Source organism: Gavia stellata, chromosome 11, assembly GCF_030936135.1.
Source record: "Gavia stellata isolate bGavSte3 chromosome 11, bGavSte3.hap2, whole genome shotgun sequence".
NCBI lineage: Eukaryota > Metazoa > Chordata > Aves > Gaviiformes > Gaviidae > Gavia > Gavia stellata.
Genome location: NC_082604.1, coordinates 30883321 through 30909550, shown reverse-complemented (window position 1 = coordinate 30909550; position 26230 = coordinate 30883321). Strand labels below are relative to the sequence as shown.

General features: G+C 43.0%; 2 protein-coding genes across 4 annotated transcripts; both read left to right on the top strand.

Moving 5' to 3' along the window:
* Positions 1-2740: 2740 nt before the first annotated feature.
* On the top strand, positions 2741-5759 carry LOC104252323 (tubulin alpha-3 chain). The gene is made up of 4 exons (XM_009821849.2): positions 2741-2963; positions 3493-3641; positions 4539-5219; positions 5454-5759. The coding sequence occupies exons 1-4, from the start codon at positions 2843-2845 to the stop codon at positions 5757-5759; spliced, it is 1257 nt and encodes a 418-aa protein (XP_009820151.1). The 5' UTR covers positions 2741-2842.
* A 1683-nt stretch (positions 5760-7442) lies between these two features.
* Positions 7443-25532, top strand: HPS3 (HPS3 biogenesis of lysosomal organelles complex 2 subunit 1). 3 transcript variants are annotated; one of them, XM_059822682.1, is made up of 17 exons: positions 7443-7665; positions 9144-9638; positions 10932-11103; positions 11729-11814; positions 13007-13199; positions 13459-13540; positions 13859-14013; positions 15446-15554; positions 15767-15948; positions 16298-16475; positions 17105-17335; positions 19063-19248; positions 20446-20634; positions 21211-21318; positions 21682-21888; positions 23200-23290; positions 24456-25532. In XM_059822682.1, the coding sequence occupies exons 1-17, from the start codon at positions 7443-7445 to the stop codon at positions 24581-24583; spliced, it is 3015 nt and encodes a 1004-aa protein (XP_059678665.1). In that variant the 3' UTR covers positions 24584-25532. The 3 variants fall into 3 exon arrangements, with proteins under 3 accessions (XP_059678665.1, XP_059678666.1, XP_009805789.2); XM_059822683.1 differs by lacking the exon at positions 9144-9638; XM_009807487.2 differs by lacking the exon at positions 7443-7665 and having other exon boundaries at positions 8745-9638; positions 10917-11103.
* Positions 25533-26230: the final 698 nt, after the last annotated feature.

The following is a 26230-nucleotide window of genomic DNA, read 5'->3' as shown; positions in this document are numbered from 1 at the left end:
TCAAGCCTTGTGGGCAGACACCTGAAACAGAGAACATCTTTTGCTCAGCGCATTTTTTAAATACAGAGCAAGGATACAATTCATAGGAATAGAATGTGAATAGGTTGACATTTATAATAACACATGGAATTTCTTTTCCCATTTCAACTTTCAGGCAGCGCTCTCAAAGTTTTTCCTTCAACTTTCATTCACTCTGTGATAAAGAGAATAATCTAGACTGAGTATTTCTATAGAAAAAAAAAGGACTATTTGATTGTAATGCCTTCTTGTCCAATCTTGACTAGGAGTACATTAAAATAAATGAAGACTTCTAGCTAGATTTCTTTCTGTGAGATTTCCGTCGTCCTGTTAGGCAGAACTAACATTACAGAAAAACCACCTTCTCTGCTGCTAGTCAAAAAATGCATAGAGCATTTGCTGCATTTCGTGGACCAATCTGATCTAATCCAGCTTCATGTACCCACCAGGAAAATCCTCCATGCAGGAATGCTGCATGGGGAGCATTACAGGGGATATGTTGACCACTGAAAAGAAGTAAGTTTTGACGGGAGGGAGGAAAGGGGGGAGGAGGCAAGGAAAGGGAGGGAAAAAACCCACCTGGGGCACGGCTGCTACTCCAGAAAGCAACGGAGCGTGCTCCCTTCAACTCCGGACATTCAGCTTCACCTGTCCAGCTACCGCCTTTTCCTCCAGGCTGCCGGAGGTCTCCCCGCCCCGCCCCGAGCTGCGCGCAGGCACTCCTGCCGTTCCGCTGACAGGCAGCCGCCTTCTCGCCGCCGCGGGAAGGGCCCTCAGCTCGCCACGCGCGCCCCACGCCAGCCGGCCCTTCGCAGCCGTCCCCGCCTCCGGCCCCGAGCAGCCCCCAGAGCCGGCGCGAGCGCAGCTGCCCGGGGCAAGCCCGCGCCGGCCTTCCACCACAGCCCCGGCAGCAGAGGGCACCACACGCGCTCCCCGAGGCGCCTCGCGACACCCCAGTTTCCCGCCTCGAGCTGACGCGCCGTAGCCGCACCCCCAGGCCCGGTGCCGCTCAAGCCCCGCCCTCTGGAGGCAGCCCTGCTCGCGCGCTTTCAGGAGAGCGTGTGGCGATCATCGTCCCACGTGGGGAGAAGAGCGCCCTCGACTAATCGGCGGTCTCCGTTCGCCTCTAGACCGCCCGGGTAACAGCCAATGGGGAGCCAGCACGCGAGGGCGAGGGGCTCGAGGCGGTTAGCCGTCGGCGGTTGGCGCTGCTCGGCGGGCGGTGGCGGGCGCGGCGCGGCCGGAGTTCCTCAGCTTACCGCGGCGTCATGGTGGGGAGCGGGGTCCTCGCGGCTGGGGGGAGGAAGGGTGTCTGGGAGCGCTGCTGCTGCGGCGGCGGCCGGGGGCGTTTACGGCTGCGCGTGCCGCGGCGGGACTGGCAGGCAGTCTCTGCGCGAAGTCCCCGCGGTGGCAGGAAGGCAGAAGGAGTGGGGAGGAGGAGAGGGATGAGTGAGTGTAAGAGTTAATAGTTCAGGGGAGGCGAGGCACGGAAACTGGCTGGCAGCTAGTAAGACAGGGCACGGAGAAAAGCGAGGGAAGCCTGTTCGTAGTGGGCGCCGCCCGCGCGGAGCCGTGAGGGGCAGACGGAACCGGCCGCAGGCGGCGGGAGAGAGCGCGCTGAGGGCCCTCGGGTCCTTCCGCCGATTCGGGGTCGTCTCGGCCTGCGAAGCCGTCGAGGCTTGCGCGCAGCCAATCGGAGGAGAGGGGTGTGGCCGGCAGCCAACGGCGTGGCACCGCGTGCCCTTGACAGGGCGGTGGTGAAGGGGCGGGGTCGGTGGTTGAGAGGGGCCTCTCGCGCCGGCTCCGGGAGCGGCGTGGCGGTGCCGGGACGGGAACGCGTTGGGAAGGCGGTGTCGGCTGAAGGGAGGTGGAAGTAAGCCCAGAGTTAGTCTGGCTGGTGAAAGGCTTCTGACGGAACCACGGGGGTGAGGACTAAGACATGGGCTCAAGGATACAAGTTTTGAGGAAGCTGTCAAGAAAACAGGAGAGAGCAGCCCAGGCACCCTGCGGTTTCTTTTCCACCTCTCCTTTTTCCTACATATGCTGTAACAGTTGGCTAGAAAAACAGCTTATTTCTGTCTCGGGTTTAAGACAAAATTGAGGTATGGAGAGATTAAATGTACATGGCACAGTTGCTTAGAATCAAAGGAACTGGCTAAAAGTGGGAAGATGACATTCGACTGGGACTCTCGGATGATCTCACAGAGGAACTCCAATATGTATGAATTGCCAGGGGCTAAATATCTCTAAGCTTATAAAGGAAAAAATGCTCGGTGGTCTTGTGCGGTAAGGATTCTTGCAACAGTTACCCAGTATATGATTTGGCAAAAAATCAAGGGAATTTGGGGATATTCTATAAAGAAGTCTTCCAAAACTAAAGGAAGGTGAGAAAGAGAGTAGGCAGAATATTAGCTATAATATATGTGCAGCATGGTAAGGGATGATGAATCTGTATTCACCCTATGTGTTGATAGAGACTATGTTGTCTTTAAGATCTTCCAATATTCTCAAAGTCAGCCCAGGTCAACTAAGGTGAGTAGAGTCTTGCTAGTGGCAGACAATTTGATCAGTTAAATTGTCACTCAAGAGCAACCAGGGAATACTGCAGCAGAGAAAGATCATGGAAAGATACAACCCACAGACAGCTAGTTATTGTGAGAGTAAAATCTAGAAGACAGGTAGCTCCATATCTCATTATCATTGTTCTGTTTTTGATTTGCAGCGTGAGTGCATATCCATCCACGTTGGTCAGGCTGGTGTTCAGATTGGCAATGCGTGTTGGGAATTGTATTGTCTTGAACATGGGATCCAGCCTGATGGTCAAATGCCTAGCGATAAAACTGTCGGAGGTGGAGATGATTCATTTAACACTTTCTTCAGTGAGACAGGAGCTGGTAAACATGTTCCCAGAGCAGTGTTTGTGGACCTAGAGCCAACCGTAGTTGGTATGTACCCAACATCAAAGATCTTCAGTGTAAAAGTGAAAATCCGCTGTGATTCTCTACGGTCATTTTTGTTCGTTCAGAACGCTACAGTTTTTAAAAGATGTGTGTCTGGATGCCATTTTGACATTTGAAGTTATTGTAATTTGAAAGAAATGAGATAATGGTCTATGGGTAACAACATTTGGAAAACAATAGAACTTTTTTACGGTCTGGATAATCTTTCTAGACTGCTGCACTCCATCCAGAGTTTTGTTTAATTGCGATCTGGAATCTTGTCTGTACCTGCATGTAGTTTTCTGAGTGACCTCTGTGTTCGTGGGTACAAATACTGCTTTGTGAGTGCCTGATGTTTTCCCCTAAACAAAGGGGCTGAAGTTGTGCCAACTTTTTAGGCTAGTCAGACAAGCTGCGTATCATCAGGGATGCTGTCCACACTCTTTTGACATGTGCACTTGGTGAGTAGTCACTAGGCAGCACACACAGAACTGAACAGATCAAATTTATGTTGTGGTATTTTGTTTTGTTGTAGATGAAGTACGTACAGGCACATATAGGCAGTTATTCCATCCTGAGCAGCTCATTACTGGGAAAGAAGACGCAGCCAATAATTATGCCAGAGGCCATTATACTATTGGGAAAGAGATTGTTGATCTAGTGCTAGACCGCATTCGCAAACTGGTAAGAATTCATGCTGCAAGTCAGAATTTAAAATAATTGATAACAGCTCTATAGCTATCTATAACGATGGGTTGCTATGTTTTTTCCCTAAGAATTTTGTGCATAGTTGATTGTTTAAAACAAAACAAAACTTGTATCTCCTTGCTCCCTGCCCCAGTTAAGTAAAAATTCAGTCAGTAAAACTTAAAACATTTTAGGGTCTGAAATACCATTATTTTAAAGTATTTTAAGGGTACCTCAGAAACATACTATAAAAGTCTTAAACGAGTGTAACAACATTGTTACGCTTTTTTGTTTGTTTGTTATTTTCAGTTTGAATCATGCTGTTATGTGTCACGCAAAATATTTCTAGTACCCTGAACCTCAGGTTTTGGTTGAATGCTTAGCAATTTTCATCCCTTCTCTAGTTTTTTTTTTTTATCTTGACATTGCATTGTGAGAAACTCACGTAGGATGATATGATTCGAAGTGAAATAGTGATTGTCTATTTAAAATTAAAAAAACCCCAAGTTTTCAACATCTAATTGATACTTGCTGAAAGCTAAAATGGGAATATAAACAGATTCTAAAGCTGTAACCCAGCTATAATTTATAGTAACTTGTCACAGTGGCACGCAGCTGCTCTTGCTTACAGTAGTATTAAAATGGCATAAAAGACGATAAAGCAACTTTTTCTGAATAGGAGTATTTTAATGCTTAATAGTTGTGCAGAGGCACCAGTACTTTTGAGTAAAAGACACGCAAGAAAAAAGGAAGGCCACCTTTCAAGAGTGCTGTTTTTTTATCATAACAATCTAAAACTAACATAAGAAAGAAATGCTTTTAAATGATTATTTAAATACTGCTTTCTCCAAAATAATAACTTTTCCCCCCCCCTTTTTTCCCACCCCATTGTAGGCTGATCTGTGCACAGGGCTGCAAGGTTTCCTTATCTTTCATAGTTTTGGAGGAGGCACTGGTTCAGGGTTTGCATCTCTGCTCATGGAAAGGCTTTCTGTTGACTACGGCAAAAAATCTAAACTGGAGTTTGCGATTTATCCAGCACCACAAGTTTCCACTGCTGTAGTGGAACCTTACAACTCAATTCTAACTACCCACACAACATTAGAGCATTCAGACTGTGCCTTCATGGTAGATAATGAAGCCATTTATGATATATGTCGTCGTAACCTTGACATTGAACGTCCTACTTATACCAACTTAAACCGATTAATTGGGCAAATTGTTTCATCCATCACAGCTTCACTGCGTTTTGATGGTGCCCTCAATGTAGATCTTACAGAATTTCAAACTAACCTTGTTCCATATCCACGAATCCATTTCCCCCTGGTCACATATGCCCCTGTCATCTCCGCTGAAAAAGCGTATCATGAGCAGTTATCTGTGGCTGAAATCACCAATGCTTGTTTTGAACCAGCCAACCAGATGGTAAAATGTGACCCGCGCCATGGCAAATACATGGCCTGCTGCATGTTGTATCGAGGCGATGTTGTTCCCAAAGACGTCAATGCAGCTATTGCTACTATCAAGACCAAACGTACCATTCAATTTGTGGATTGGTGCCCAACTGGATTCAAGGTACTTATGTAGCTTTTTAAGTACTTGATGTTTGAATTATTAGGAATGGTATAGTATTCAGAGGTAACAGTCATTCTACAATGTTGTCCTGTCCCCGTTAAATATTTTGATGAAGTGCAAAATAACTGTAAGCTATTTTATTTGTTGGTAACCATGGTGATTTTTAATTGTGAACAGAAGTAAGTCTTTAAGCCCTAGCACTCATAAGGAAAGTTTTCATTTGTTTTGTTGAAGGTGGGCATTAACTACCAGCCTCCGACTGTGGTGCCAGGCGGCGACCTCGCAAAGGTGCAGCGGGCTGTGTGTATGCTGAGTAATACAACCGCTATTGCTGAAGCATGGGCTCGCCTCGACCACAAATTTGATCTCATGTATGCTAAGCGTGCCTTTGTGCATTGGTATGTTGGGGAAGGAATGGAGGAAGGAGAATTTTCTGAAGCCCGGGAAGATCTGGCTGCCCTTGAGAAAGATTATGAAGAAGTCGGCGTAGACTCAGTAGAAGCAGAGGCTGAAGAAGGAGATGAGTATTTAGAAAACTGAAGTCTGGAAAAACCTATTTAAAAAAAAAAAAAAAAAAGATTTGCAGAACCCTGTTCACTTGTTTGATTGTTTTCAAATAAAGTTTTAAAGGTTCTACCTTCTATTTTTTTTCTTCTTTACTATTTATGTGTATACTCACTAAGTGAGGACCATTTGAGATTGCAGGTTTTGGTAGCATCTAGTCATGTGCAGATTATAGAAGAAATCAGGAAATTGCGTGCGCTTTCCTGTCATCCAAACATGTTCTCAGACATACTCTCTTTGATTTTTGGTTTCTCACAAGCAGGAAACTGCTTCTACTGCAGGTTGTTAAGGTACTAATAACACCGTTGCTATTCCAAGCCTGTCTACACAATACAAAGGAACCAAATCTTTCCTAACGGTGTTTTCCCAGTAAGGCTGGCTTCACAGAAGGCTTCTGTTAAAATCTCCAAAGTTGACTGAGTAGTAGTGTACTCCAGTAGTTTACCTGACATTAAGTGCCATTATACTTTTGAACAGAACTCGCACTTACTACCACATTACTTGCTAACAACATAAAATTTGCTACTTTTTAAAAAAAAAAGGGGGGGGGGGTGTGACATTATGCAGAGGAAAATAAAATTTTCCAACCAGCACATGCCCCTGCATTTGATTCAGATAAAAGGGGGGGGGGGGGGAGCAGATCTGTCACCTGCTTCAAAAGAGCATTGTCATTTTTTATGTTCCTACATTGGCCTAGTAAAAAAAAATTGTCCTTTAACAGTATGTTCAAATGAATATGGGTTTAGAGACAGTTGGGAACAGTTAAATCGTAGGGCGCTCAGCTCAGGTAAAAATTGCTGACCCACTGTCTTAAATTTCTTTAGTCCTGAATCCTGAAAAGGAGAAAAAACTAGGGGTTTGTTCTGGGTTTTTGTAGGTTTGGGTTTGCTTTTCTACTTCTGTACATGTTCTATAAAAACAGGAGGGAGAAAAAGGGCTACAGATGCTGAAGATACCCAGGAGTGAACTATCTTCAGAAGTACTTGCAGCTGGACACTGTGTCTGCACAGTTTATGGCGTTCTAAAGAAAGAACTGCTGCACTTCAACCCCAAAGCGCCTGGTTTTGCCGGGTCCCGGGCCGCGGCAGGCTGAGGCCTTGGGCACGCTGCCGCTGGCGGCCGCTGCCCCAGCTCCCGGCTGCGTTCCCAGCCGCCAGCATCGCCCGGCCCCGGGCAGCGGCTCCCGGCAGCGGGCTCCTGCGTTCCTGAGCCGCCGCTCCCACTCCCGCCTCAGCCTCCCGCCCGGGAGCTCCCCCGGTGCGCGGAGCTGCTAGGCGCCGACGGCGCCAGGCGCTCCGCCATCACAGAGGGAGCGCGGCAGCGCTAAGGTAGCAATGAAGTCACGCCGCCGCCGCACGGACGTTCGTGAGCAGCAGCCCGCGACAGGGCGAGGCGCCCGCTAGCGGTGCAGACCACCCCGCCGCCGCCGGACCCCCCCCGCCTCGCCAGGGGGAGGCCGCGGGCCCGCGCCCGCAGACGGACGGCGGCGGCGGCGGCCGCTGCGCGCACCGCCCTGCCGGCGGCTGCCGACGTCGCCGCGGGCCCGCCGAGGGGCGGGCGGTGCACACTGCGGAAGCGTAGGCCACCGCGGCGGCCTGTTTCGTCGAGCGCAGCCCCGCGGGTGCTCGCCCCGCTGCCTGGCGGGGTTTTTCGGGGACCATGGTGCAGCTCTACAACTTGCACCCGTTCGGGTCGCAGCGAGTCGTGCCCTGCAAGCAGGAGCCGGCGCACTTCTGCTGCGGCCGCGATGTGCTGTTCGTGGCCAGCACGGCGGCCAGCTGCAGGGTCGAGGCGTTCGCGGTGCGCGACCAGGGCCGCTGCGAGCCCCTGGGCTCCTTCGCCACGCTGGGCCCCGTGCTGCGCATGGCGCACAGCCAGGCAGGTCAGTGTCGTTCGCTGCTGGGCCCGGGAGCTCGCGGCTGCGGAGGCTGGGGCGCGTCGGGCTCGACCGCGGGGAGCGGGCTCCTCCGCGCTCCGCCGGGCGGGGCGGGGGCGAGCGGAGGCGTTCGGCCTGGGCCGGGCCGGGGCGGGGCGGGGGCGCTGAGGGGAGTGAGGCGAGCGGAGCCGCTCGACCTGTGCCGGGGCGCTGAGGGGGGTTGAGGCGAGCGGAGGCGCTCGACCTGTGCCGGGGCGCTGAGGGGGGTTGAGGCGAGCGGAGGCGCTCGACCTGTGCCGGGGCGCTGAGGGGGGTTGAGGCGAGCGGAGGCGCTCGGCCTGTGCCGGGGCGCTGAGGGGGGTTGAGGCGAGCGGAGGCGCTCGGCCTGTGCCGGGGCGCTGAGGGGGGTTGAGGCGAGCGGAGGCGCTCGGCCTGTGCCGGGGCGCTGAGGGGGGTTGAGGCGAGCGGAGGCGCTCGGCCTGTGCCGGGGCGCTGAGGGGGGTTGAGGCGAGCGGAGGCGCTCGGCCTGTGCCGGGGCGCTGAGGGGGGTTGAGGCGAGCGGAGGCGCTCGGCCTGTGCCGGGGCGCTGAGGGGGGTTGAGGCGAGCGGAGGCGCTCGGCCTGTGCCGGGGCGCTGAGGGGGGTGAGGCGAGCGGAGGCGCTCGGGATGCGCCGCGGCACGTCGCGGGCTGGCGGCACCGCGGGAGGAGGCCCTCGCGCTCCCTGCCCGCCGCGCCCCGGGGCGGCTGCCTCGGCGCCCGGGCCGGGTTCAGGCGCTTCTCGTCGGAGCGGGCTGGCGGCACCGCGGGAGGAGGCCCTCGCGCTCCCTGCCCGCCGCGCCCCGGGGCGGCTGCCTCGGCGCCCGGGCCGGGTTCAGGCGCTTCTCGTCGGAGCGGGCTGGCCGCCGCGGGTCAGGAAGCTGGGGGCCGGCGGCTGCAGCGGCACGGAGTGGTGCCGGAGCTGTGCGAGGGGCCGGCGGCGCTCGGGCTGGCCGGGAGCGTCTGGCCAGTGCGTTGCTTTTTTTTGCCGCCTTCCTCCGCCCCGGCTGGAGTCTGTGCTCCTGCCCTTGCTTTTTCTTGATCACAGAGCACGGGGCGGGTGGTCACTGCGGCCGATCCCGCAGCTCTTCCTGAGCCTGTGACTTCCCCTGGCCTTTAGAGAAGAAAACGTTTTCTCGTTAGTGGATGTTCTGGGCGGGGGGACACACACCTTGTCTGCAATCACCAGTCATAAAGTGGAATCCCTTGGGAGTTAGTCTGGACCTAGATCTGTAACTCCTTTTCTGAATGGTATGTGAAGTGCGTTGCACCCAGCAAAGAAACTTTGGATTTTGTTAGAGAAAAATTGGTGAAAACTGTTTTTGAAATTTTATGTAAAGGTTGAGAATTTAAGATGTTCTTTGTAATGTACTACAGCAGTTAAAGAGCTCAAAAACTGTGTCATCTATTCTTTAATGGTATATCAGTACCGCTGCTTTCTTTTAAGGAGACTATCTGGTGACAATTGAAGAAAAAGGCAAAGCAACTTTCCTAAGAGCATATATGAACTGGAGATGCATGTCTGCAGGGAGTTCTCGTGTTTGTGTTCGGATGGTTGGTCACAAGATGGAAGAATCATACAGTGAAACCTTAAAAGAACAGATGTCAGTTGTGGAAATGCCGCTTTCAGATCCTCCACTGTGCATTTCATGTTGTCCTGTAAATGGAGATCTTCTTGTGGGCTGCAAAAATAAACTAGTCATCTTCTGTTTGAAATATCTGGTCATAAACCAGAATTTGACTGTGTTAGACTTTGAACGCTCCTTAATTTTACACATTGATAATCTCATTCCTGCTGAAGTTGCATTTTGTGCCAGACATATAGCCGTAACAACAGAGCTGGATGTTCTGATCCTGAAACTGGAACTGGTCCAGCAAAGCGCAGACAGGGCAGAGCAATGTGCACATAGAGTTAATACACTAGAAAAGCCTGTGGATGAAGGTAAGTACAGAAATTACAATTTTTTTATTTCGAAGAATCTGCTAACTGATTCCTGTTATTCTCAAAAGTAGGCTCAAACAAGGTCATTGCCCTTCAGAAAATATTTCCAGATCATCTTAGGATTGTCAGCTGAATATTCTCGTGCATGAAAAGTTGTACCACTGCACTTGGAGGTAACACTTCAAACAAATATGCCATCATTCTGCAGACACGTTCAGGATAGTGCAACCTCTACAGACATAGAATTAGGTCTCTGTTTTGGGGTGCCACCATGGGCCAAATCAAAGTGGTAGTAGTTCAGTGTATTATGTTCAGAAAAATTATTCCATCAGTGTCACTGCCCAAATAACTGTGTCTCTTCTAAGGGACAAGTGGGAGGCCAAATGGAAGAAGCATCTCATGAACCTTGAAATGGACCACGCATACCAGCTTGCACATTTAAGAATGCTTCTGTGACAATGCATGTGCACTTTTGCATAGGCTCAGAACCTGCATAAAAAAGGTGTCAGCAAATTCTCCTTTTTCAGTCCTTTGCCTTATTCAGGGGCTTGCCTTAGAATCTTAGAAATCCCAGAAATAGGTTTACTCAGTAGGTTTCATTCCCGCATACTGCAAGAAATCAATTCCTACCTTTCCAGAAGTATCAGGTAAACACCAACAAACCTTAGGAAAATCCTTCATTTATAATTGAAGGAATTTAAAACAGAAAAGGATGGTCTTTTAGAAATGGAAACTGTACCTAGAAAAAATTTAAAGGTAAATGAGACTTGTCAGATAGGGAAAATATAAAATGGAATGTTCTTCATTGAGTGAAGATGGATCTTAACTCAGATAATGGCATCCTGCCTCTAGTTCTTTTTATTACTAAAAACTAAATAGAAAAGTTCAGATTACTTTCTGAGTGCTGTTGGGATTTGCTTTCCAGAACTTAAGTGAGTTTAAGGTAACAAAACTTTCTCTCATAGCTGCCTTTTCCTTCTTAAAACCTCCAATCAAATCACATTTTTTGGTGGCCAGCCATTTGCAGCACAGGTTGCCTTGGACTTGCCTTATAACGAACAGTTTACCTGTTCTTTCAGAAATCTTGACTCTTAGGTATTCAGACTGTTGTATTGTTCTCATCTTCTAGCATAGCTGTTTTCAAAATTTCGTGGTTTGAGGAAGCCAATGCTAGCTAGGTAGCTGTAACTGGAGTATTTAATTGATACTGTGTTGTATAATTTTCTTACTGCTAAATGGAATGGTTTGAACAATTAATACAGCATTTTCATTCTTAAGGTGTAAAAAGTGAAGGCCCTTCAACACATACTTTGCAGCTTGAATTAGATGAGTTCATCGTATGTCAGAAGCCAGTGGAACTGCTTGGGGAAGAAAGTAAGCTATGTGAAATACCCGTCACACTGGAATCCACAGGGTTACCTACAGAAGACACAAAGCACTTTCAAGTGCAGTATCTGCTTTTCAGGTATTACAAATATATTTTCCCCTTTATGGGTTAATTCACTACAAGAAACCAGAATGAGCTGTGGCTTATGTCATGTTGAAAGAAAAATCCTGGTATTTTGACTTCTGGGGTTTTTGTAAGGATTGGGGTTTATTTGCACTGAGGAAATAATGTGATACCAAAGAAAGCCCATTATACCTTTATCCAAAACTGAGGAAGAATTGATGTCACAGCCCAGCAGTGAATTCCAAAGCGAAGCAGGAAAAAGGATGGCACATAGTAGGAAAGAAAAATAGGATTGGAGGTGGCACTGTGTTACATATAGCTCAGCTGAATAAAGAGAGAGGGGAAATAAAAGGTTAAATTAAGGTTCAAATCAATTGCAACATGTCATCCAGTGACCCCAAACTTTGACATGTCTTGTAGACAAGCAAAGAAAGAGGATTTTTGGTTGCAAGAACTCGAGAGTTGTCTCTAGCTGTGCCACATGCTTTTTGGCTTTGCCATACCAATTAAGGAGTGCACGTTGTTGAGTATTAAAACATTAGCTATGCCTATTATAGGTAGTGCTGTTTACTTGTCCAAAGTAGCTCATAATAATTTCTCACTGAGGTCGCATGTTATTGTTTTGGATTTTTTTCTCTAGACGTTTTACACCTGACCAGTCGCCTTTTGGGTTTTGTGAAGAGACGAAGTTGCACTCTGTTCAGCTGCTTCCTGTATACCAGACAGGTATATGGATATGCATGGATGCATTATGGCCTATGTCACAGGAAACCTGGGAAAGGAAGGAGTTTCTTTGTATATTCTGTTTTGTACACTGTTTCTGTATAATTTGTATTTAAATTAAGGTATTTCCTCTCTTTTCGATGATTTAAACTGAGTTTCTATTAACAAGTCTTTCAAGTTTCTCCGAGTTCTGCATAAACCTTGAACTAAAATATCAATTCACTACACCAAAAGAGGAAGACTAAATCAGCTTTTATCAGTTCTCTACTGATTAATTTTACATCACAAAACAGTCACTCTTTACATTGCATTAATAAAATTATCCTCAGTGTTATAAGATACTAGGCTGCCTCTCATTAGACAACAGTGGATATCAGAGTAGTAAACCTTAATAATCATTAAGATACAGGTTACCTTTCTGCCAGGCTTTAATTAAAACTGCAAGGGATGAATGCAGATTTTAGGGGTTCACTAATACACACTAGCTCAAGCCCCACAGACCTGTGGAAAAATTTAGTGATGTATGTTATCAATCAGCTTTACTGACTGCTCACCCAGTTTGTGGTTGGTGTCTGTCTGCTGAGTAGCAAAGCCTCATTTAAGTTGCAGCTGACTCAAGAGAATGAGCTACTTGCCATTTAACTCCAGCTATCTTATGTTCTCTTGTGATTTACACTCTTTGACAAGAAGGTCCGTAGAATCTGAACACAGCCTTTACCTGCCGAAGTGGCTTAATAAAGAAATTCTGCCATTCCCAGCCTTTCTTTCCCTTAAGTGAGGACCTGTATTTTGGTGCACTGCAGCTGCAGGTCTGGATGAGCATTCATTCCAGCACACAAGTAGTTGTTTAAGATCAGTCTGATCATTCAATCTGTGCATGCTTAGTTGTGATGAATCTGCCAGGACTCTCGGATGCTGTTACATCTATAGAATTTCTTCACTCAGTGGTGTATCCACACTTCTGTTGAAAATGCCTCCAAATGAGATAACATGATGTACAAATTTTTGACCTGTGCTCTGATCCAACCTGTACACTGATCTTCGTATAGTTCTTTTTCTCTTCACTAGCTACTAACAAAACCAGTCTGCAACCTGGGCAGGTTTGATAGTATCTTTTAGGCATCAGGCTTGCAAAGGAATTGCCAGGTTTTGATTTATGAGGTACATAAAATGCCTTTCTTATTGTTACATCTAGGAAGTTCTGTGACAGCCCATGAGGAAACTGAGAACAAGAGAGAACTACTGAGTCTCTTTTGCTTTTTCTCTTTACCTCATGTTGGATATCTCTACTCTGTTGGGAAGTTAGTAGAACTGATTTCTACTTACCAATATTCAGAGAAGTCAGAGCAGGCAGTTCTCACTCCACAGTTCCTGCACATCATTACAAGGTACTATGTTTATGATTTTGCTGACAGTATGACTGCGTTTCTCTATGCTGCTGCCTTCCCCCCTGCCCCCATACATCCTTCATAGCCTCCTGGAACTCTCTGGGTAGGTTCATGTGATAGTGCAGCATGCCCTCCTGCTTAGGCTTCAAGGCCCATTTCAATCAAGGAAAAAGATGTGATTCTCTGTAGTCTTGGCTACTTGATTTTTGCAAGTCTTCATTTTTTTCCTTCATTATTGTGGTTTCTTCTTTCCTTCTAGTGAGAACCTGCAGTGTTTCACAGTGCGGTGCAGTGCAGCAGCAGCTCGCGATGAGGATCCATATATTGATACGACCGTGAAGGTGAACCTCTTGTTATCTCGCTAAAAGAATGGGGGTAGTAGTATGGCACTTAGTTTCCTTATGTTTCCTTCTGAAATCCTGTTAGCTTCTGTTGGCTGAACCAATCAAATAACATCCAAAATTAATATTGTTAAATGATTTATGTCGTAGTTTTATGAGTATTTTTATTCTTGCTTAAGTGAGGCACTCAAAGTTAGGAAAGCCAGTGAATGTTTTTAGTGTCAGATCATTGAACAAAGGTTACATTTTTTTCTCTTTTATTTAAAGACTCAAAGTACTTACTAACTGAAATTATAAAACAATCACTTTCCTTTATAGGCTTGTCCACCTGTCACACTGGATGTCTGCACATTAAGAATGCAGCTTTTTATAGGACCAAGAGCTATCTGTCATTTCAAAAACCATATAATTCTTTTGACTAAGGCGGACACAGAAGATATTACTGAAAGAAGAAAGCCTACAAGAAGGATGCTGTAAGGATTTGTGTCTTTTGGGGGATGATATTTATAGCTCTGCTTACAGTGCTGAATTTATGGGTGTTGGAGTTGAAGAGAGGTTCCTCTGTGGAAAAACTGTTTGGAAATAATTCCCTAGTTAGTGCATGAGAACAGAAATCAAGCACTTATTTTTTTCAATTCTGCTGTTATTAACTGACATAGAATAAATGAGGGTAGGGTCACAAATGGTTGAAATAACAAAATAAGTTACTCAAGATTGTAAAAAACTTAACTTTCATAAGGAATGTTAAAATGACATTACTAAGAACATATCTGCTACTGAGAAGAAAAAATATTTATCTTGAGAAACAAAAATATGTGGGAGTACCGAAGCTACAGGCTAACGAAATGCATTGTAGCACAAAATGAAAATGTCTTACATTTGGCTAAGGGTTCTTCCCAAGAAAAGTTATGAACATCACTATAGTAATCCATGACAAAAGAAGGATCAGACTTGGGCCCAAGATACTCTTGTAGCATGTATGTAGCTAGAGGCATTTGTGACTTTTTATCTACTTCCATGAGAACTGCTACTCCCATTCTTTTTTGAGGGCTTTTCATAAAACAGCTAAACAGCTATTCTAAAACAGCTATTCTGCAATCACATTTATTAAAATCAGTTCAAGTTCATTAACAAAAGTAGGACGGGTATAGTTAATTGAAGAGTTATTTGAACCAGTATTTCTTAAAGTCTAGGACAGACATTATTCAGGAGAAGATGAGGATTATCCCATCAAGGAGAATGGTGATTCAAAATACTGGAGTTTTCTGTCTATAAAGCACAGTTTATTCTGCCAGTTGTGCTGTTTCGAAAATTATAGTTGGCATTTGAGGAAGATACGCTTTTTGCCTTCTGTAAAGAACAGAAGTTGAACAAACATTAGTCCACTTAAGACTGTCATTTGAAAATAAAGATGTAAATATCCCAGAAGAGTTAAAACAAAAGCAAAACCCCAAAAAACAGAACAAAAGGAGCCTGTGTTTTCCTACAGTGTTTTAACCTTAGGGCATTACAGGAAAAGCATTCAAATATTTTTTTATGCCATGTCTTGGCAAACACTTTAATAGAGCTGCAGGGGCAGACGTGCAGTAAGTCCTTACAGAAAATAAGTAAACATCTTAGATAATTTGAATTACTTAACTTCATATAAGTATCTGATACTACCTGGCGTTAAGCCCAGGAGAAGATGTAGTAGATAGTTTTTTTGATGATGTACCTGGTGTATGAACATGCCTATCCCTGTTTTGTTATTAGCCATTATGACTTAAATTCACAACTTGACTCTCAAGCATTTACTAACCTGCAAACATACCTATTTATGCATTTAGATTATCAAGTGAGTGGGGTTTTTTTTCTGCATAGTGTTTGTTTGGACACTGACAACTCAACTCTTTTCCTTCTCTCTAGTTCCAGAAAGGCTGACAGCATCAAATCCAGAACAAATTCTGAGTCAGAGCGTGGCTGGAATTTATATATTATAAACACTGTTTCAACCATTCAGCTTTACAGAGAAATGGTATTGCCCAACTCCTGCTTTTGTTGTTTGGTGACTAAAAATAAGTGCTGTTTAAATTAATCTCTGATGCATGTAATTGCTGAATATAACATAATATATTTACCATGAATAGCCCATAATCCTATTTCAAATGGCTCCTGCCCTCATTAGAATTGTTCCTGTATATTCTTAATTTTTGCCAGCAGCCTAAGTGTATCCTGTGTCTGTTCTAGGTAGATTATAGTAGAACTTACGAAAATGTAAAAACTGAAAGTTGCATCCATCTTCTAAGCGAGGCTCACTTACTGGTCAGAGCAGCTATAATGGACCCTAGTTTCCTTAAATCAGATGAGAAAGAAGAACTTCTAAGAGCATTCAGAGAAAGTTGTGCCTTCTTAGGAGACTGCTACAGCAGGTATGTTTTAGATGTCACAGTGATATAGGTGAGCTTTTGTTTCCAATAATGTAACCTTAAAATGAAAATGCATCATTCTTTGCTGTTTTACATTAGTATTGCATATATAATACAAATCTTTACATTCTACGAAAACAGCTTAATCTAGTCATCTCTTCAGTATCTGGTTGTCTTTGATGTCATTGAACACAGAGTACAACATTATGTTGAATATGAGCTATATATTTGCAGATACTGGTGTGTCTGCAGCTTTGTTTGATGTATTATTTTCATTCTTAAAAACAGTAATGGCAAAAGTGTTGCCCTTACTTGTTTTGTTCTTTTTTTTCTTCCTCTCTGTTGCCTTCAGGTTTGACACAAAGGATTACCACCTTGCTTTGCCATACTACAGAATGTCAGGCTTATCCATGACCGAAGTTTTAAAGAGACTAGTTTCAGAAGGTGATGAAATACAGACATATGAAAGAGGATTTATATTTTACTTAACTCACTCTCTTAATGAAGACTTACATGAAGAATTAAGTAAGGTAGAAAAATTTTTTTGTTAATCTGTTGATTTAGTTCCGATTTTAAGAACTGCGTATCAAATTTTAATTAAATTCCCTTTGAAAATGCTGAGCTGCTTATTTTGTTTTACAGTTGTTCTTTTTCACATGGTTTTTATTTTCCCATTTTTGTTGACAAAATAGCAAGCAGCACCTGTGATGCTTTGGGCTGCTTTCAAGCAACATATTATGGGTTTGGCTGTGATGATGCATGTTGCTAATGGTTTGGTTCCCACTTGCAGACAGAGACAATTCCCTTTTAGGAAAGCTCTGCCTCAAATTTCTTTCATGTCCCATTTCTGTAACAAAAGAAACTGTTTCTTTGAACATTGCCAAGTTGTACAAGTTGGTAAAACCAATTCACTGTGGTGGTGGATGTTCTCGTAGCACCCCAGAATATGGGTTGAATCACTGCCAGTTAGAGATCCTTTGCTTTTACCAGTGGGGAGGAAAGAGGCAGGAAAGGCACTGTGTTTTGATAGCTAAGCTGTACTTGTCTGTTTTGTATAAAAAAAACAACAACCCCCCCAAAACCCGCAATACTTTCATATGCCATAGAAGACTGTATATCTGGAAAGGTCTAAACTGTCAAATGGCTTTTATTTTAATAGGAATCAGCAAATAAAGTTCTCCAAATATTCTGTCTTGCTGACCCTGTGCAGCTGCCTCATATCCTCTGCAGCCCCTGCATGAGAAACGTATGTCCTTTGACAGCTGTAAAGTATCTTCAGAAAGTAGAGAAGATTATGCCATCAGTGGTCCTGACACTTACTAAGGCTTTCATGGCTCTGAAAATGGGAGACCTGACGATGTATGAACATGAGATGGACTCCTATAAGGAGGTAAAGTATGCTGAAAGCATGAGCTATTCATGCTTTGCAAAGCCCAAGTCAGTAGGTTTGGCTTGTAGTTGTATTTTACGCTAAAAGAAACTTTCAGTCACTCCTTTTCCTCCCGATATGCTGCATAGGCTCCACTAAATGTCTGCAATAACAGCAGGGTCGAGGGCTGGCATACACTGGAACTGTACTGTTTACCCGGCAGGTAGGGTAGTCTTACCTTGGCAAGGCCTTACCAAAGAAGCAAAAGTTTTGAAGCTGTTATTTCATGATAAATAAAGTGCTGTTTACTGAGGTGTAACAAGCTTTGCAGAGCCAGTGCTCTTCAGCAATATGGCAGGGTTGTACAGTAGCATTTTTACACCCCTCCACCTGTAGTTAATATGTGATATGCCCATGAAAACACCACCTGAATGCAAACAGCCCTTATAAAATTGCTCTTGAAGCAGAATGTCCATGCTGCACACAAACTAAACTTTCTGTATACAATTTCCCATCTTATGTGGAATCAAAGCACTTAACCCTTATCAAGGTCAGATCACAACCTACTTCAGTGCTATCAAAGTAAGAATTCCACATCAATGGGGGAAAAACGTTAGTGAAGCAGTCTCTGCCATAGATGTTCACATGTGGTTTTAGGCTGAGACCACTTTGTAAATTGCTTCTTGTTAAGGTTGATCAGGACTGTTGAATATTTAAAGGTGACAGAGCTTGAAATATGGACTCTTTCTGAGAGTGAGATACTGGAGGTGTAAAAACCTTTAAAATAAACTGATAGCTGTTCCAAAGTTAGATATCATGCTTCGGTAGGAGAAGTCCTGGAGAGCTTTCAAAATCAGCAGGTTTTGAATTGCAAGGTGGGAGCTGTGGAGAGCTGCTTCAACAATGATATTCAGCACCACCTGCTTTCTAACCATTTGCAGCACCATCAAGTGAAGTTGCCATGCTGTGAGCAAACATACACATTCCACTGCATGGACATTATTTAGAGAATAAGGTGGCGGGGGTTTTGGTGTTGAGTTTTTTGGTTTTTTCTTTTTAATCAGACCTATTAAAAAAATGTTCTATTGCACTCACCTTTTAAAAGCATTTTGTTGCAAAGTAGAAAAAATAACACTTTCAGAAAGATTGTGTGCATAGTGGGGTGAAATCTGAATTTTCCTCCTACGTCTGCCTTATATTTCCTGTGTAATTAATTTAATCTGCTTAGGTATCATGTCCCCACTGTCTTTAAAGTGGAAATAGTATCTTGTCATGCTTACCTTCAAAAGCACTCAGATATTCAGAAACAACTTACTGTTGCACATAGTGCAGAACATTTTGATCGTTGTTCCAGGGGTATTTTAAAAATAAAAAAATCATACTTTAGCAAAGTAGTCTATTGAAATTTCAGCCAGTGATTTTTCAAAATACCGTGTGTATTGAATGTCTTGGATTTCATGGTGGTCTGTCTTTCTTATATGCACAGTAACTTCAGATTTCAACAGTGTATTACTTTCAGTGTTCAGGCAAGTGGCCTGTTGCTCAGGACTTACTGCTCTGGCACACCGTTTGGAGCTCGGTCTCTGGAGAGCTATTCTGTAAATTGTAGAAAGGATTTATTTCCTTCACCTGACTTTCCTTCATTTCATCTGTCTAAACTTCCCTGCCTGAGGAAATACCGAGTTTGCTGAGTTGAATCATATGTGTATTGAATTCTTTACCTGATTTATATCTGACTATGTTTGCAGACAATACTGGCTTGTGGCTTCATTGGGCAACCAAAACTCTTGAGACAGCATAAGGAAGGAATTGTTATTCCAACTGAGTTTGCTGTTCACCTAAAGGAGATGCAGCCTGGTTTACTGGTGGCTGCCACGGTGGCTTTACATGAGAACAGTAAAATTGAACTGGAAGAAGCAGATACCTTTTTCAAGGTTGGCCTGCGATAATTTTTTGCTTCTGTTTTTCTCATAGTGATGTTGTTATGGGTAAGCAAAGCAGCCTTGGTTACTCCTTCACTCACATTTCAGCATTTCTTCAGAAAGAGGGAGATGAGGTTTGGATATATTCCAGTCATGATAGATGACTACAGAGTCAGAAACTGGACCTTCTGGAAAGAAGTACTGATTAAATCTAGCAAAAAAAAAATTCCATTAAGTTCTTTGTTTTGACCCTGTCATTTGAATTGAGAATACCCTGATCTCAGAGATCTTTCAATGACTTCCTAGTAATTGGGCTTCCTAAGGCTACTGAAATTTAACAGAATTTAGATAAGTCACTTCCATAAGGTCCTTTTGAAGAAATCATTAGGATTGAAATGTAATACTAAAGAATCAGACTAATATATGAAGGTATATAATGTTCTGATGTTCTGTATAAAGAACATCCTGTATAAAGAGTGTGTCTCTGCAGTTTATGAGAAGAAAGATAAATAGAATAGTTTTTCTGGTGTCACTGAAGTTTTCTTTATTTAGATTGGGAATAGACAAACCTTTTTTATTTTCTCTACAATGAACAACATTGTTTGGATTAAAACCATGTATTCTTCAATGTAGGTATGTTGCAGTCTTGTATCTGTTACTGTGAAAGACCTGTATCAGAAATACCAAGTCATGAAACTCAAATTAAAACAAGTGGTGTTGTTTAAAGTCAGTTGGAAACCAAGTAAAAGTCCTTTTCGCTCACACACACCAGACATTAAAGCATCTCCCTTGTGGGTCCTACCATTATACCCAACTGAGCTAAACAGCATCTCTTATGATGGCCTTTAGCTTCTTCTTTCGAAGACACCTGCTTGGCTATTGGCATATATAAAATCCTCCAGATTAGCAGTCTGTCAATACTTGCTGACAGTGTGCTGACATTTCTGGCAGTGGAGTAAATCTTGAAGAAGAAATCAAATCTATTGTTTAGAGTTCATTACTTTAAAATCATTCCATGAACTTTTTACTTTGCTTACAGCTGTAGTATGCGGAAACACATCCATTAGAAGTGCGTCAAGACAAAAAAGGAACCAAAATTCTGCTTCCAGTAAAAGTGAAAAACTGTTCCTCCTGTCTCGTCTAACTTCTGCTATTAATAATTACCACAGTCTCTGCTAACTTGCTGTCTTCTAACGTTTTTGCTTTTAGATGTTGTGTGGTAACAGTGAAAACACTATTCCTCAGCTCTTGGTGGATTTCTGGGAAGCTCTTCTTGTAGTGTGCTCCCAGGAAGAAATACTTCAGGAGCTTTTGTTGAGAGTTACTTCTCAGTATGTTTGGAGAATATCAAAGAAGCAACTTCCTGACACTAAGCCATTGAAAACAACAGAGGATCTGGTAAGTATACCACTCAGAGGAAGTTTTATGACTGCATTGTGCCTCCAAAACCTAGCAAAATACTATCCTTAGTATTTTAATTCTGGGCAGTTTATCTCCTAAAAGAAGCAAGACTGAAAGCAAATAAGGTAGTGTGCAGTTACCAAATACTGAAAGCAAATAAGGTAGTGTGCAGTTACCAAATACATATTGCTGGCTCTGGGGAGTCCTGCTCTTTGGGGACCTTTGCAAATAGACTCCCAACAGGAAATCTCAGTTCTGGAGAGAAATAAGGGCTAAAATGAAACAATGAGAGTTTGTCAGGTGGAGTGTTTGCAATTTTACAAAGCTGACTAAATGAGAAAAATGTGTGATTGATGCATTTTAAAGGATTCTGAATGGGAAATCTGAAATACAGAATTAAACAGAAGTTTCAGTTCATTTGTTACTAAATTGTATGAACCAGAAGAAGGAGTAGCTGCTATTATAAATTATGCTATTTAAGAGAGAAGTTTTCTTCACTTGTGGTGGGTTTCACATGGAACTGTCACTTACAGAAATATTTCTTTTATTGCAACTTGATGCTTTCTTCTATAGATAAACTCCTGTAATCATTTTGGGTTGATTTTCCCATGGGTAACTTCCATAATGTCCGTGGGATCTCCATTTGATAAAGATTACCATGAAGATATCTCAAAACTACAGGTATGAAACACTTAAATCTTACTGTGTACAGCTTAGATCCATTCTGCAAATGTTCATGTATGTATGAACAACTTTCTCTAGCGGACTCCCCTTCTCCTTCCCCCCCCAGGTTATCCAAGTTGCACTAAAAGGCCCATTGAAATGATGGAAGAAAAAAATACTGAAGAGATATATCGATAACAATGATATTTACATTTGCAGTCCACTCTAAACTTACTTTCTCAGTTTTCAGTAACATTTATTTAAGGAAATATTATTTCAAAATTATTCTGATAAGTAAGGGCTGCTGTTCTAAGGTTGTGGTTCGCAGTTTTTTGCAAAGTTTGTCTTAAAACCAAACAACGCTTTTTCTTCTTTCTTCAGTCTCTTTTATGTAGTCAGTCAATCAATATAGCTTCTGCTCTGCCTGTCTTGGAGCCTCTGACAGAGGCTGGCAACGTCGGCCTCACCATCCATGTTCTCTGCAATACCCGTCTAGGCAAGTATGAGGAAGCCATTGACCAGCTTCTCGAAAGGTGTCCTGATGCAGCTGTATTATATGCTCAGCATGAGCTGAAAGATGACAATCGGGTGAGCAACTTTTGTTAAAGTTGTTCAGTATTTTTTGTTCGGTTTTTTTTCTAACTAAAATGCTATTGTGTACAGATGGACTCTGGATGGATCAAATAGCCCAGCTTTCAGATAAAGTAAATTGCAAGCTGCTTTGAACCTCTTGCTTGTTATTTAAAATCCATAACTCAGTCCCCACTAATTTTAACGGAATTTTTTTTTCCCAGTTTGTTCTGTGACTTCTTGCATTCATTCCAGTAAATTTAAAGCATAGTCTTTTCAGATGGCAGAGTGCCTCAGAAAAGGGAGAGTAATATGTTCTTTTTCCACTGTAATGAAAAACTAGCTAGTTTCTCACTAATCAGTGTTTTAAATTGTTTGACAGTGTTGTATAATGTGAAATTTTAGTTGTAAGCTAACTGATAAGAGAACATGGTCCCTCAAATAAAATCACACTTCAATATGTTCTTCCTGTGTTCTAGTGACATCGTCTGACCTTGTAACATGAGAATGGTACTGGTGCACTAGTAGAAAGATTATGTTCTTTATGTTGCATTTTCCCCTTAGGCCTCTGTACAGTTTTAATTTTGGAACTGATTTTGTTCCAGTGTTCCAGGAGTACAGGAGTTTGCTCCCATTGCCTGTCACAGCTACTCAATTAATTGTACAGAGTTTTGCTGGCTGGAGTCAGCAAAGGTGGTCCTCTACCAGATGGACGTACTAGAACTCTGTTCAAAACCAGATTTGTGCTTTTCATTCAGATCTGAAAATAGTTCCTTTGATTGTTTCCACATTAGTTAGAGTTGAATGTGAGGCTGCAGGACTGAATCTGAACACATGGAAGAAAAGAGTTGCCACGTTTAAAAAAGAAGGAAAGAAATCCCTTCCCCTTCTCTCCATTCTTATGAAAATTATACACGAAACATCATTCACTACTGCAGCTGTGGGAAGTAGATTAGGTCAGGAGGCAGAGCAGTGTTCTTACAGTAATGCTGTTCACCACTTTGCATGGAGCTGTTTGGAGGGGAAAACCTTCATCTTCTGACTGCATCAGTCTTGCTAGTTATGTGAAGTTTTCTCTCATAAGCTCTTACCTATAGAGGCACAAGGGGGCACTGTGTAAGAATTTTCGAGTATAAAAAGATCGCACTGAAAACTGAAAATGCAACATGTGCAAATCCACTGCGTTTCAAATTAATTATTGAGTTCATCGTAACCTACCTTTATCTGTACACATCTGAGCTTAGTTCAGTGTATTTTTAGCAGGTCTTTCATACTCTTAATTGCAGTCCTTGTTAATTTACACTTTTGCTGTGGGTTTTTGTGGATCAGGCTGTGTGGTGGAACAAGCTGCTTCCTGAACTTTGCAAGAGAACCAGACTTACTGGAAATGACTGCCCTGTTCTTATTTCATCACTGAAAGGTAAATGAATTGTTTGCAACTCAACTCCAGAAGCCTTTGTACGTCATCTGACATTCTAAATACTGTTTTGGCTAAGGACTACTGATGTGATAATTTGGAAAAAAGAGGGGACCTTTTTCTATGGTTAAAGCTAATACAGCTCAGCAGGCTTTCTAGTCATTAGCACAGGATTCTGCAATGTGCAGTGTGTTGCCTGATAGAAAAATCATGGCATTCATTTTGTATTGAAAACAGTTAAATTGTGGGAATCGTATTGCTTCTATATAGGTCAAGAGGGGACACCATTAAAAAAACTTACTGAATAGAACTAATAGATGGTAATTGTTTTTTTTCCTAGGCTAAGTGACTATATGGTTCTAAGCAATGACAGCTAACAGACTACTATTGATAACCCAGTGGGCGTTTCAGTGTGTATTGATGATTAGGTCATAGACTGAAAAAAACACAAGGTGTTACTACTAGAAGTAGAGAAACTAACCCTGGTAGTTGATGTAGTCCTATTGTTACATGTTTGTAGGAAGTCAGTAATACTGTGTTTAGCTGAGGGGCCCGTGTGTTTGTTTTGGCAGAATAAGAAGATTGAATAAAGCACATATGTTTAAAAAAAATGCCAATGTAATGTCTGAAGACAGAAAAACAGCATACGGGGTTGCATTGTGCAGCAGAGGTTGCCATGCTCTATTGTAAAGTTCTAGTTTCTAGTGCTAGAGTTTTTTCTTTTGAAACATTGTTTTCATGCAGTAACTGTGCTGTAATGGCTTGAGAACATAATGCTAAACAGCTTCATCTGAGAAGCTGCTTGCAGAACATCCCATTTTACACATAGTACTGAATTAGGGTACTGGTATAGATTTCTAGGGCTTCCTTTGCATTTGATGCAAAACATGTGAAGTACTAGATCAGCCTTCCTTAAACTTTAGTGCCACATGTAGAGCTGATGAGTCAAGATAGAGGTATGGTTTTAATCTAAGACATAATTTCAGTTTACTTTTGAGATTTCCTATAGCTGTTTTTGCTCCCAAATGGGTGTGTCTCAAATTTCATTCCAGTTGCAGTATTTAGATAATTTGATTACTTCAATTAGTAATTACGTTGTTAATATTTTTCATTTCTTTGTTCTAAAGCCAAAATACCTAAACAAGATTTTCTCCCCTGCTCTGAGCAGAAACTTTATCAGTTGTTGCAGTGGAGCTGGAACTAAGGGATTTCCTCAGCCTTCTTCCAGAGGATGGATCTGCAGCATTTTTCCTGCCACATCTTCTTCACTGCAGCCAGAGGAAGCTGCTGACCTAAACCAGTGAAAGTCTACTATGCACTCAGATACAAAGAATGTGCTGGACTAAGAAAGTAAATGAAACAAACAGTAAACCTACATATAAGGTACTATGGGACTCCCCTCACATAAATCACATTATTTCTCAGCTGAAACCTTATGACAACTATTGAATGACAGCTATTGTCTGAGGCAAAGCATCTGTTTTGAAGCTAATACGACTACACTGTGACAAAGGTCAGCAAAGGTTGAACTGAATGGTGGTTGGACTGGTAAAAACATAGCTACTCAACTGTTAGGCAGGATCACTTATCTTCTCACTGAGGGTGAACTTACCGCCAAAGCAGCTAGAAAATACAGACCGTACAGTACAATTGGACATACAGTGTTCTCTGAAAGTAAAGCAGGGAGTCAGTCTTAATTCTATGTTAGCTGGATCACTGTCCTAGGGAGAAGTTTAAGCTTAGGCATGTGTCTAACTGTATGAGTAAAAAGGTAAGTGCCTTACTCTTCCAAGTGGAATTGGGCCCCACTTAACTTTGTTTTGCAACATAGACTTTACCTTGAATTCCAGCTGGCAAAACCAGTCAGCGGCTCTGTCATCTTAATTACATACCCATGCAAGTGTTACACTGAAAATGTTTTCATTTAGCAATTCACAAAAAAAAGCCATGAATCAAAAGAGAAAGGGAGGTGTTCCCAAGCGCCATGGAAGATACGGACTGCCGCTTGTTTGCTGTTTTTTGTTTTCTTTCTTCTCCTGTTGTACTCAGTCAGCAGACAAGTACATGAAGTATCGCTACGTCACAAATCTAGCTGAAAACTTTTATTTCTTCTAGGTTTTTTTGGTAAGTGTCTCAGGTACTTGTGCATGTGTGTACTGAAGTTTGTCTTTCTTTTGGGCAGAAAACATTCTTCTGTTCCTTCAGCTGGCATTCAGTCATAATAAACTGTCACAATGTTTATGACCTTCTTATGAATGCAGTTTGTTTTTTTGAGAATCTACCACAAATAAAGCAATGACTCTATGATCCCATAACCATCTAAAGGCCTAATTAGCTGACATTGACTCTATCAAATCCATTTTCACTGAAGCTGGAATGTTATTTCAACCCATAGAAGTCAGTCAGAAGAGATCATCTACATTGCAAATATTAAAAAAAAAAGAAAAAAATAGTTTAACTTCTCTATGTAACATTCCTGCTACAGCCAGAAGCCATGATGTAATTTACTAGTAGGGATTATGCTGGTTGCAGTAGAATCTTTCTACCTTAAAAAAGGCCAAAGTGATTTATACTTGTTACAGAGAAGCAAGTTCCTTTGTTCTGGTAGCTGTAAAGCCCAAATGTTTTGCTTTGCCTGCCTGTCCCATACATCCTTCCCTCTTATTTGACACAGGTCTAACATATGTGGAGTTGGGCTATTGAAACACAACTGGACAGCATGATGATACCTGCTCTTAATGCTTTTGATGAGCATCAGCCATGCATTAATACTGCTACCTTCATCTGTCAAGGAATGTTTAATTTGTCTAGGTCTGCACTGCATAACTAACAAAACAGCAAAATGATTCCACTGCAGGAGTTGTTTAAGATTCATCAGAGCAAAGCTCTTTGGTGTAGTAGTCACCAAATTTTGCCCTTCAGTGTCTGAATTTCATCAGGCTT

Excerpts from the sequence above, each read along its gene's own strand:
- HPS3 (XM_059822682.1), top strand. The coding sequence starts at position 7,443 with ATGGTGCAGCTCTACAACTTGCACCCGTTCGGGTCGCAGCGAGTCGTG. Across the intron at positions 9,639-10,931 it reads AGAAAAGCCTGTGGATGAAG|GCCCTTCAACACATACTTTG; the intron begins GTAAGTACAGAA and ends TAAAAAGTGAAG. Across the intron at positions 15,555-15,766 it reads TTCAGCTTTACAGAGAAATG|GTAGATTATAGTAGAACTTA; the intron begins GTATTGCCCAAC and ends TGTCTGTTCTAG.
- LOC104252323 (XM_009821849.2), top strand. The coding sequence starts at position 2,843 with ATGCCTAGCGATAAAACTGTCGGAGGTGGAGATGATTCATTTAACACT. Across the intron at positions 3,642-4,538 it reads TAGACCGCATTCGCAAACTG|GCTGATCTGTGCACAGGGCT; the intron begins GTAAGAATTCAT and ends ACCCCATTGTAG. Across the intron at positions 5,220-5,453 it reads GGTGCCCAACTGGATTCAAG|GTGGGCATTAACTACCAGCC; the intron begins GTACTTATGTAG and ends GTTTTGTTGAAG.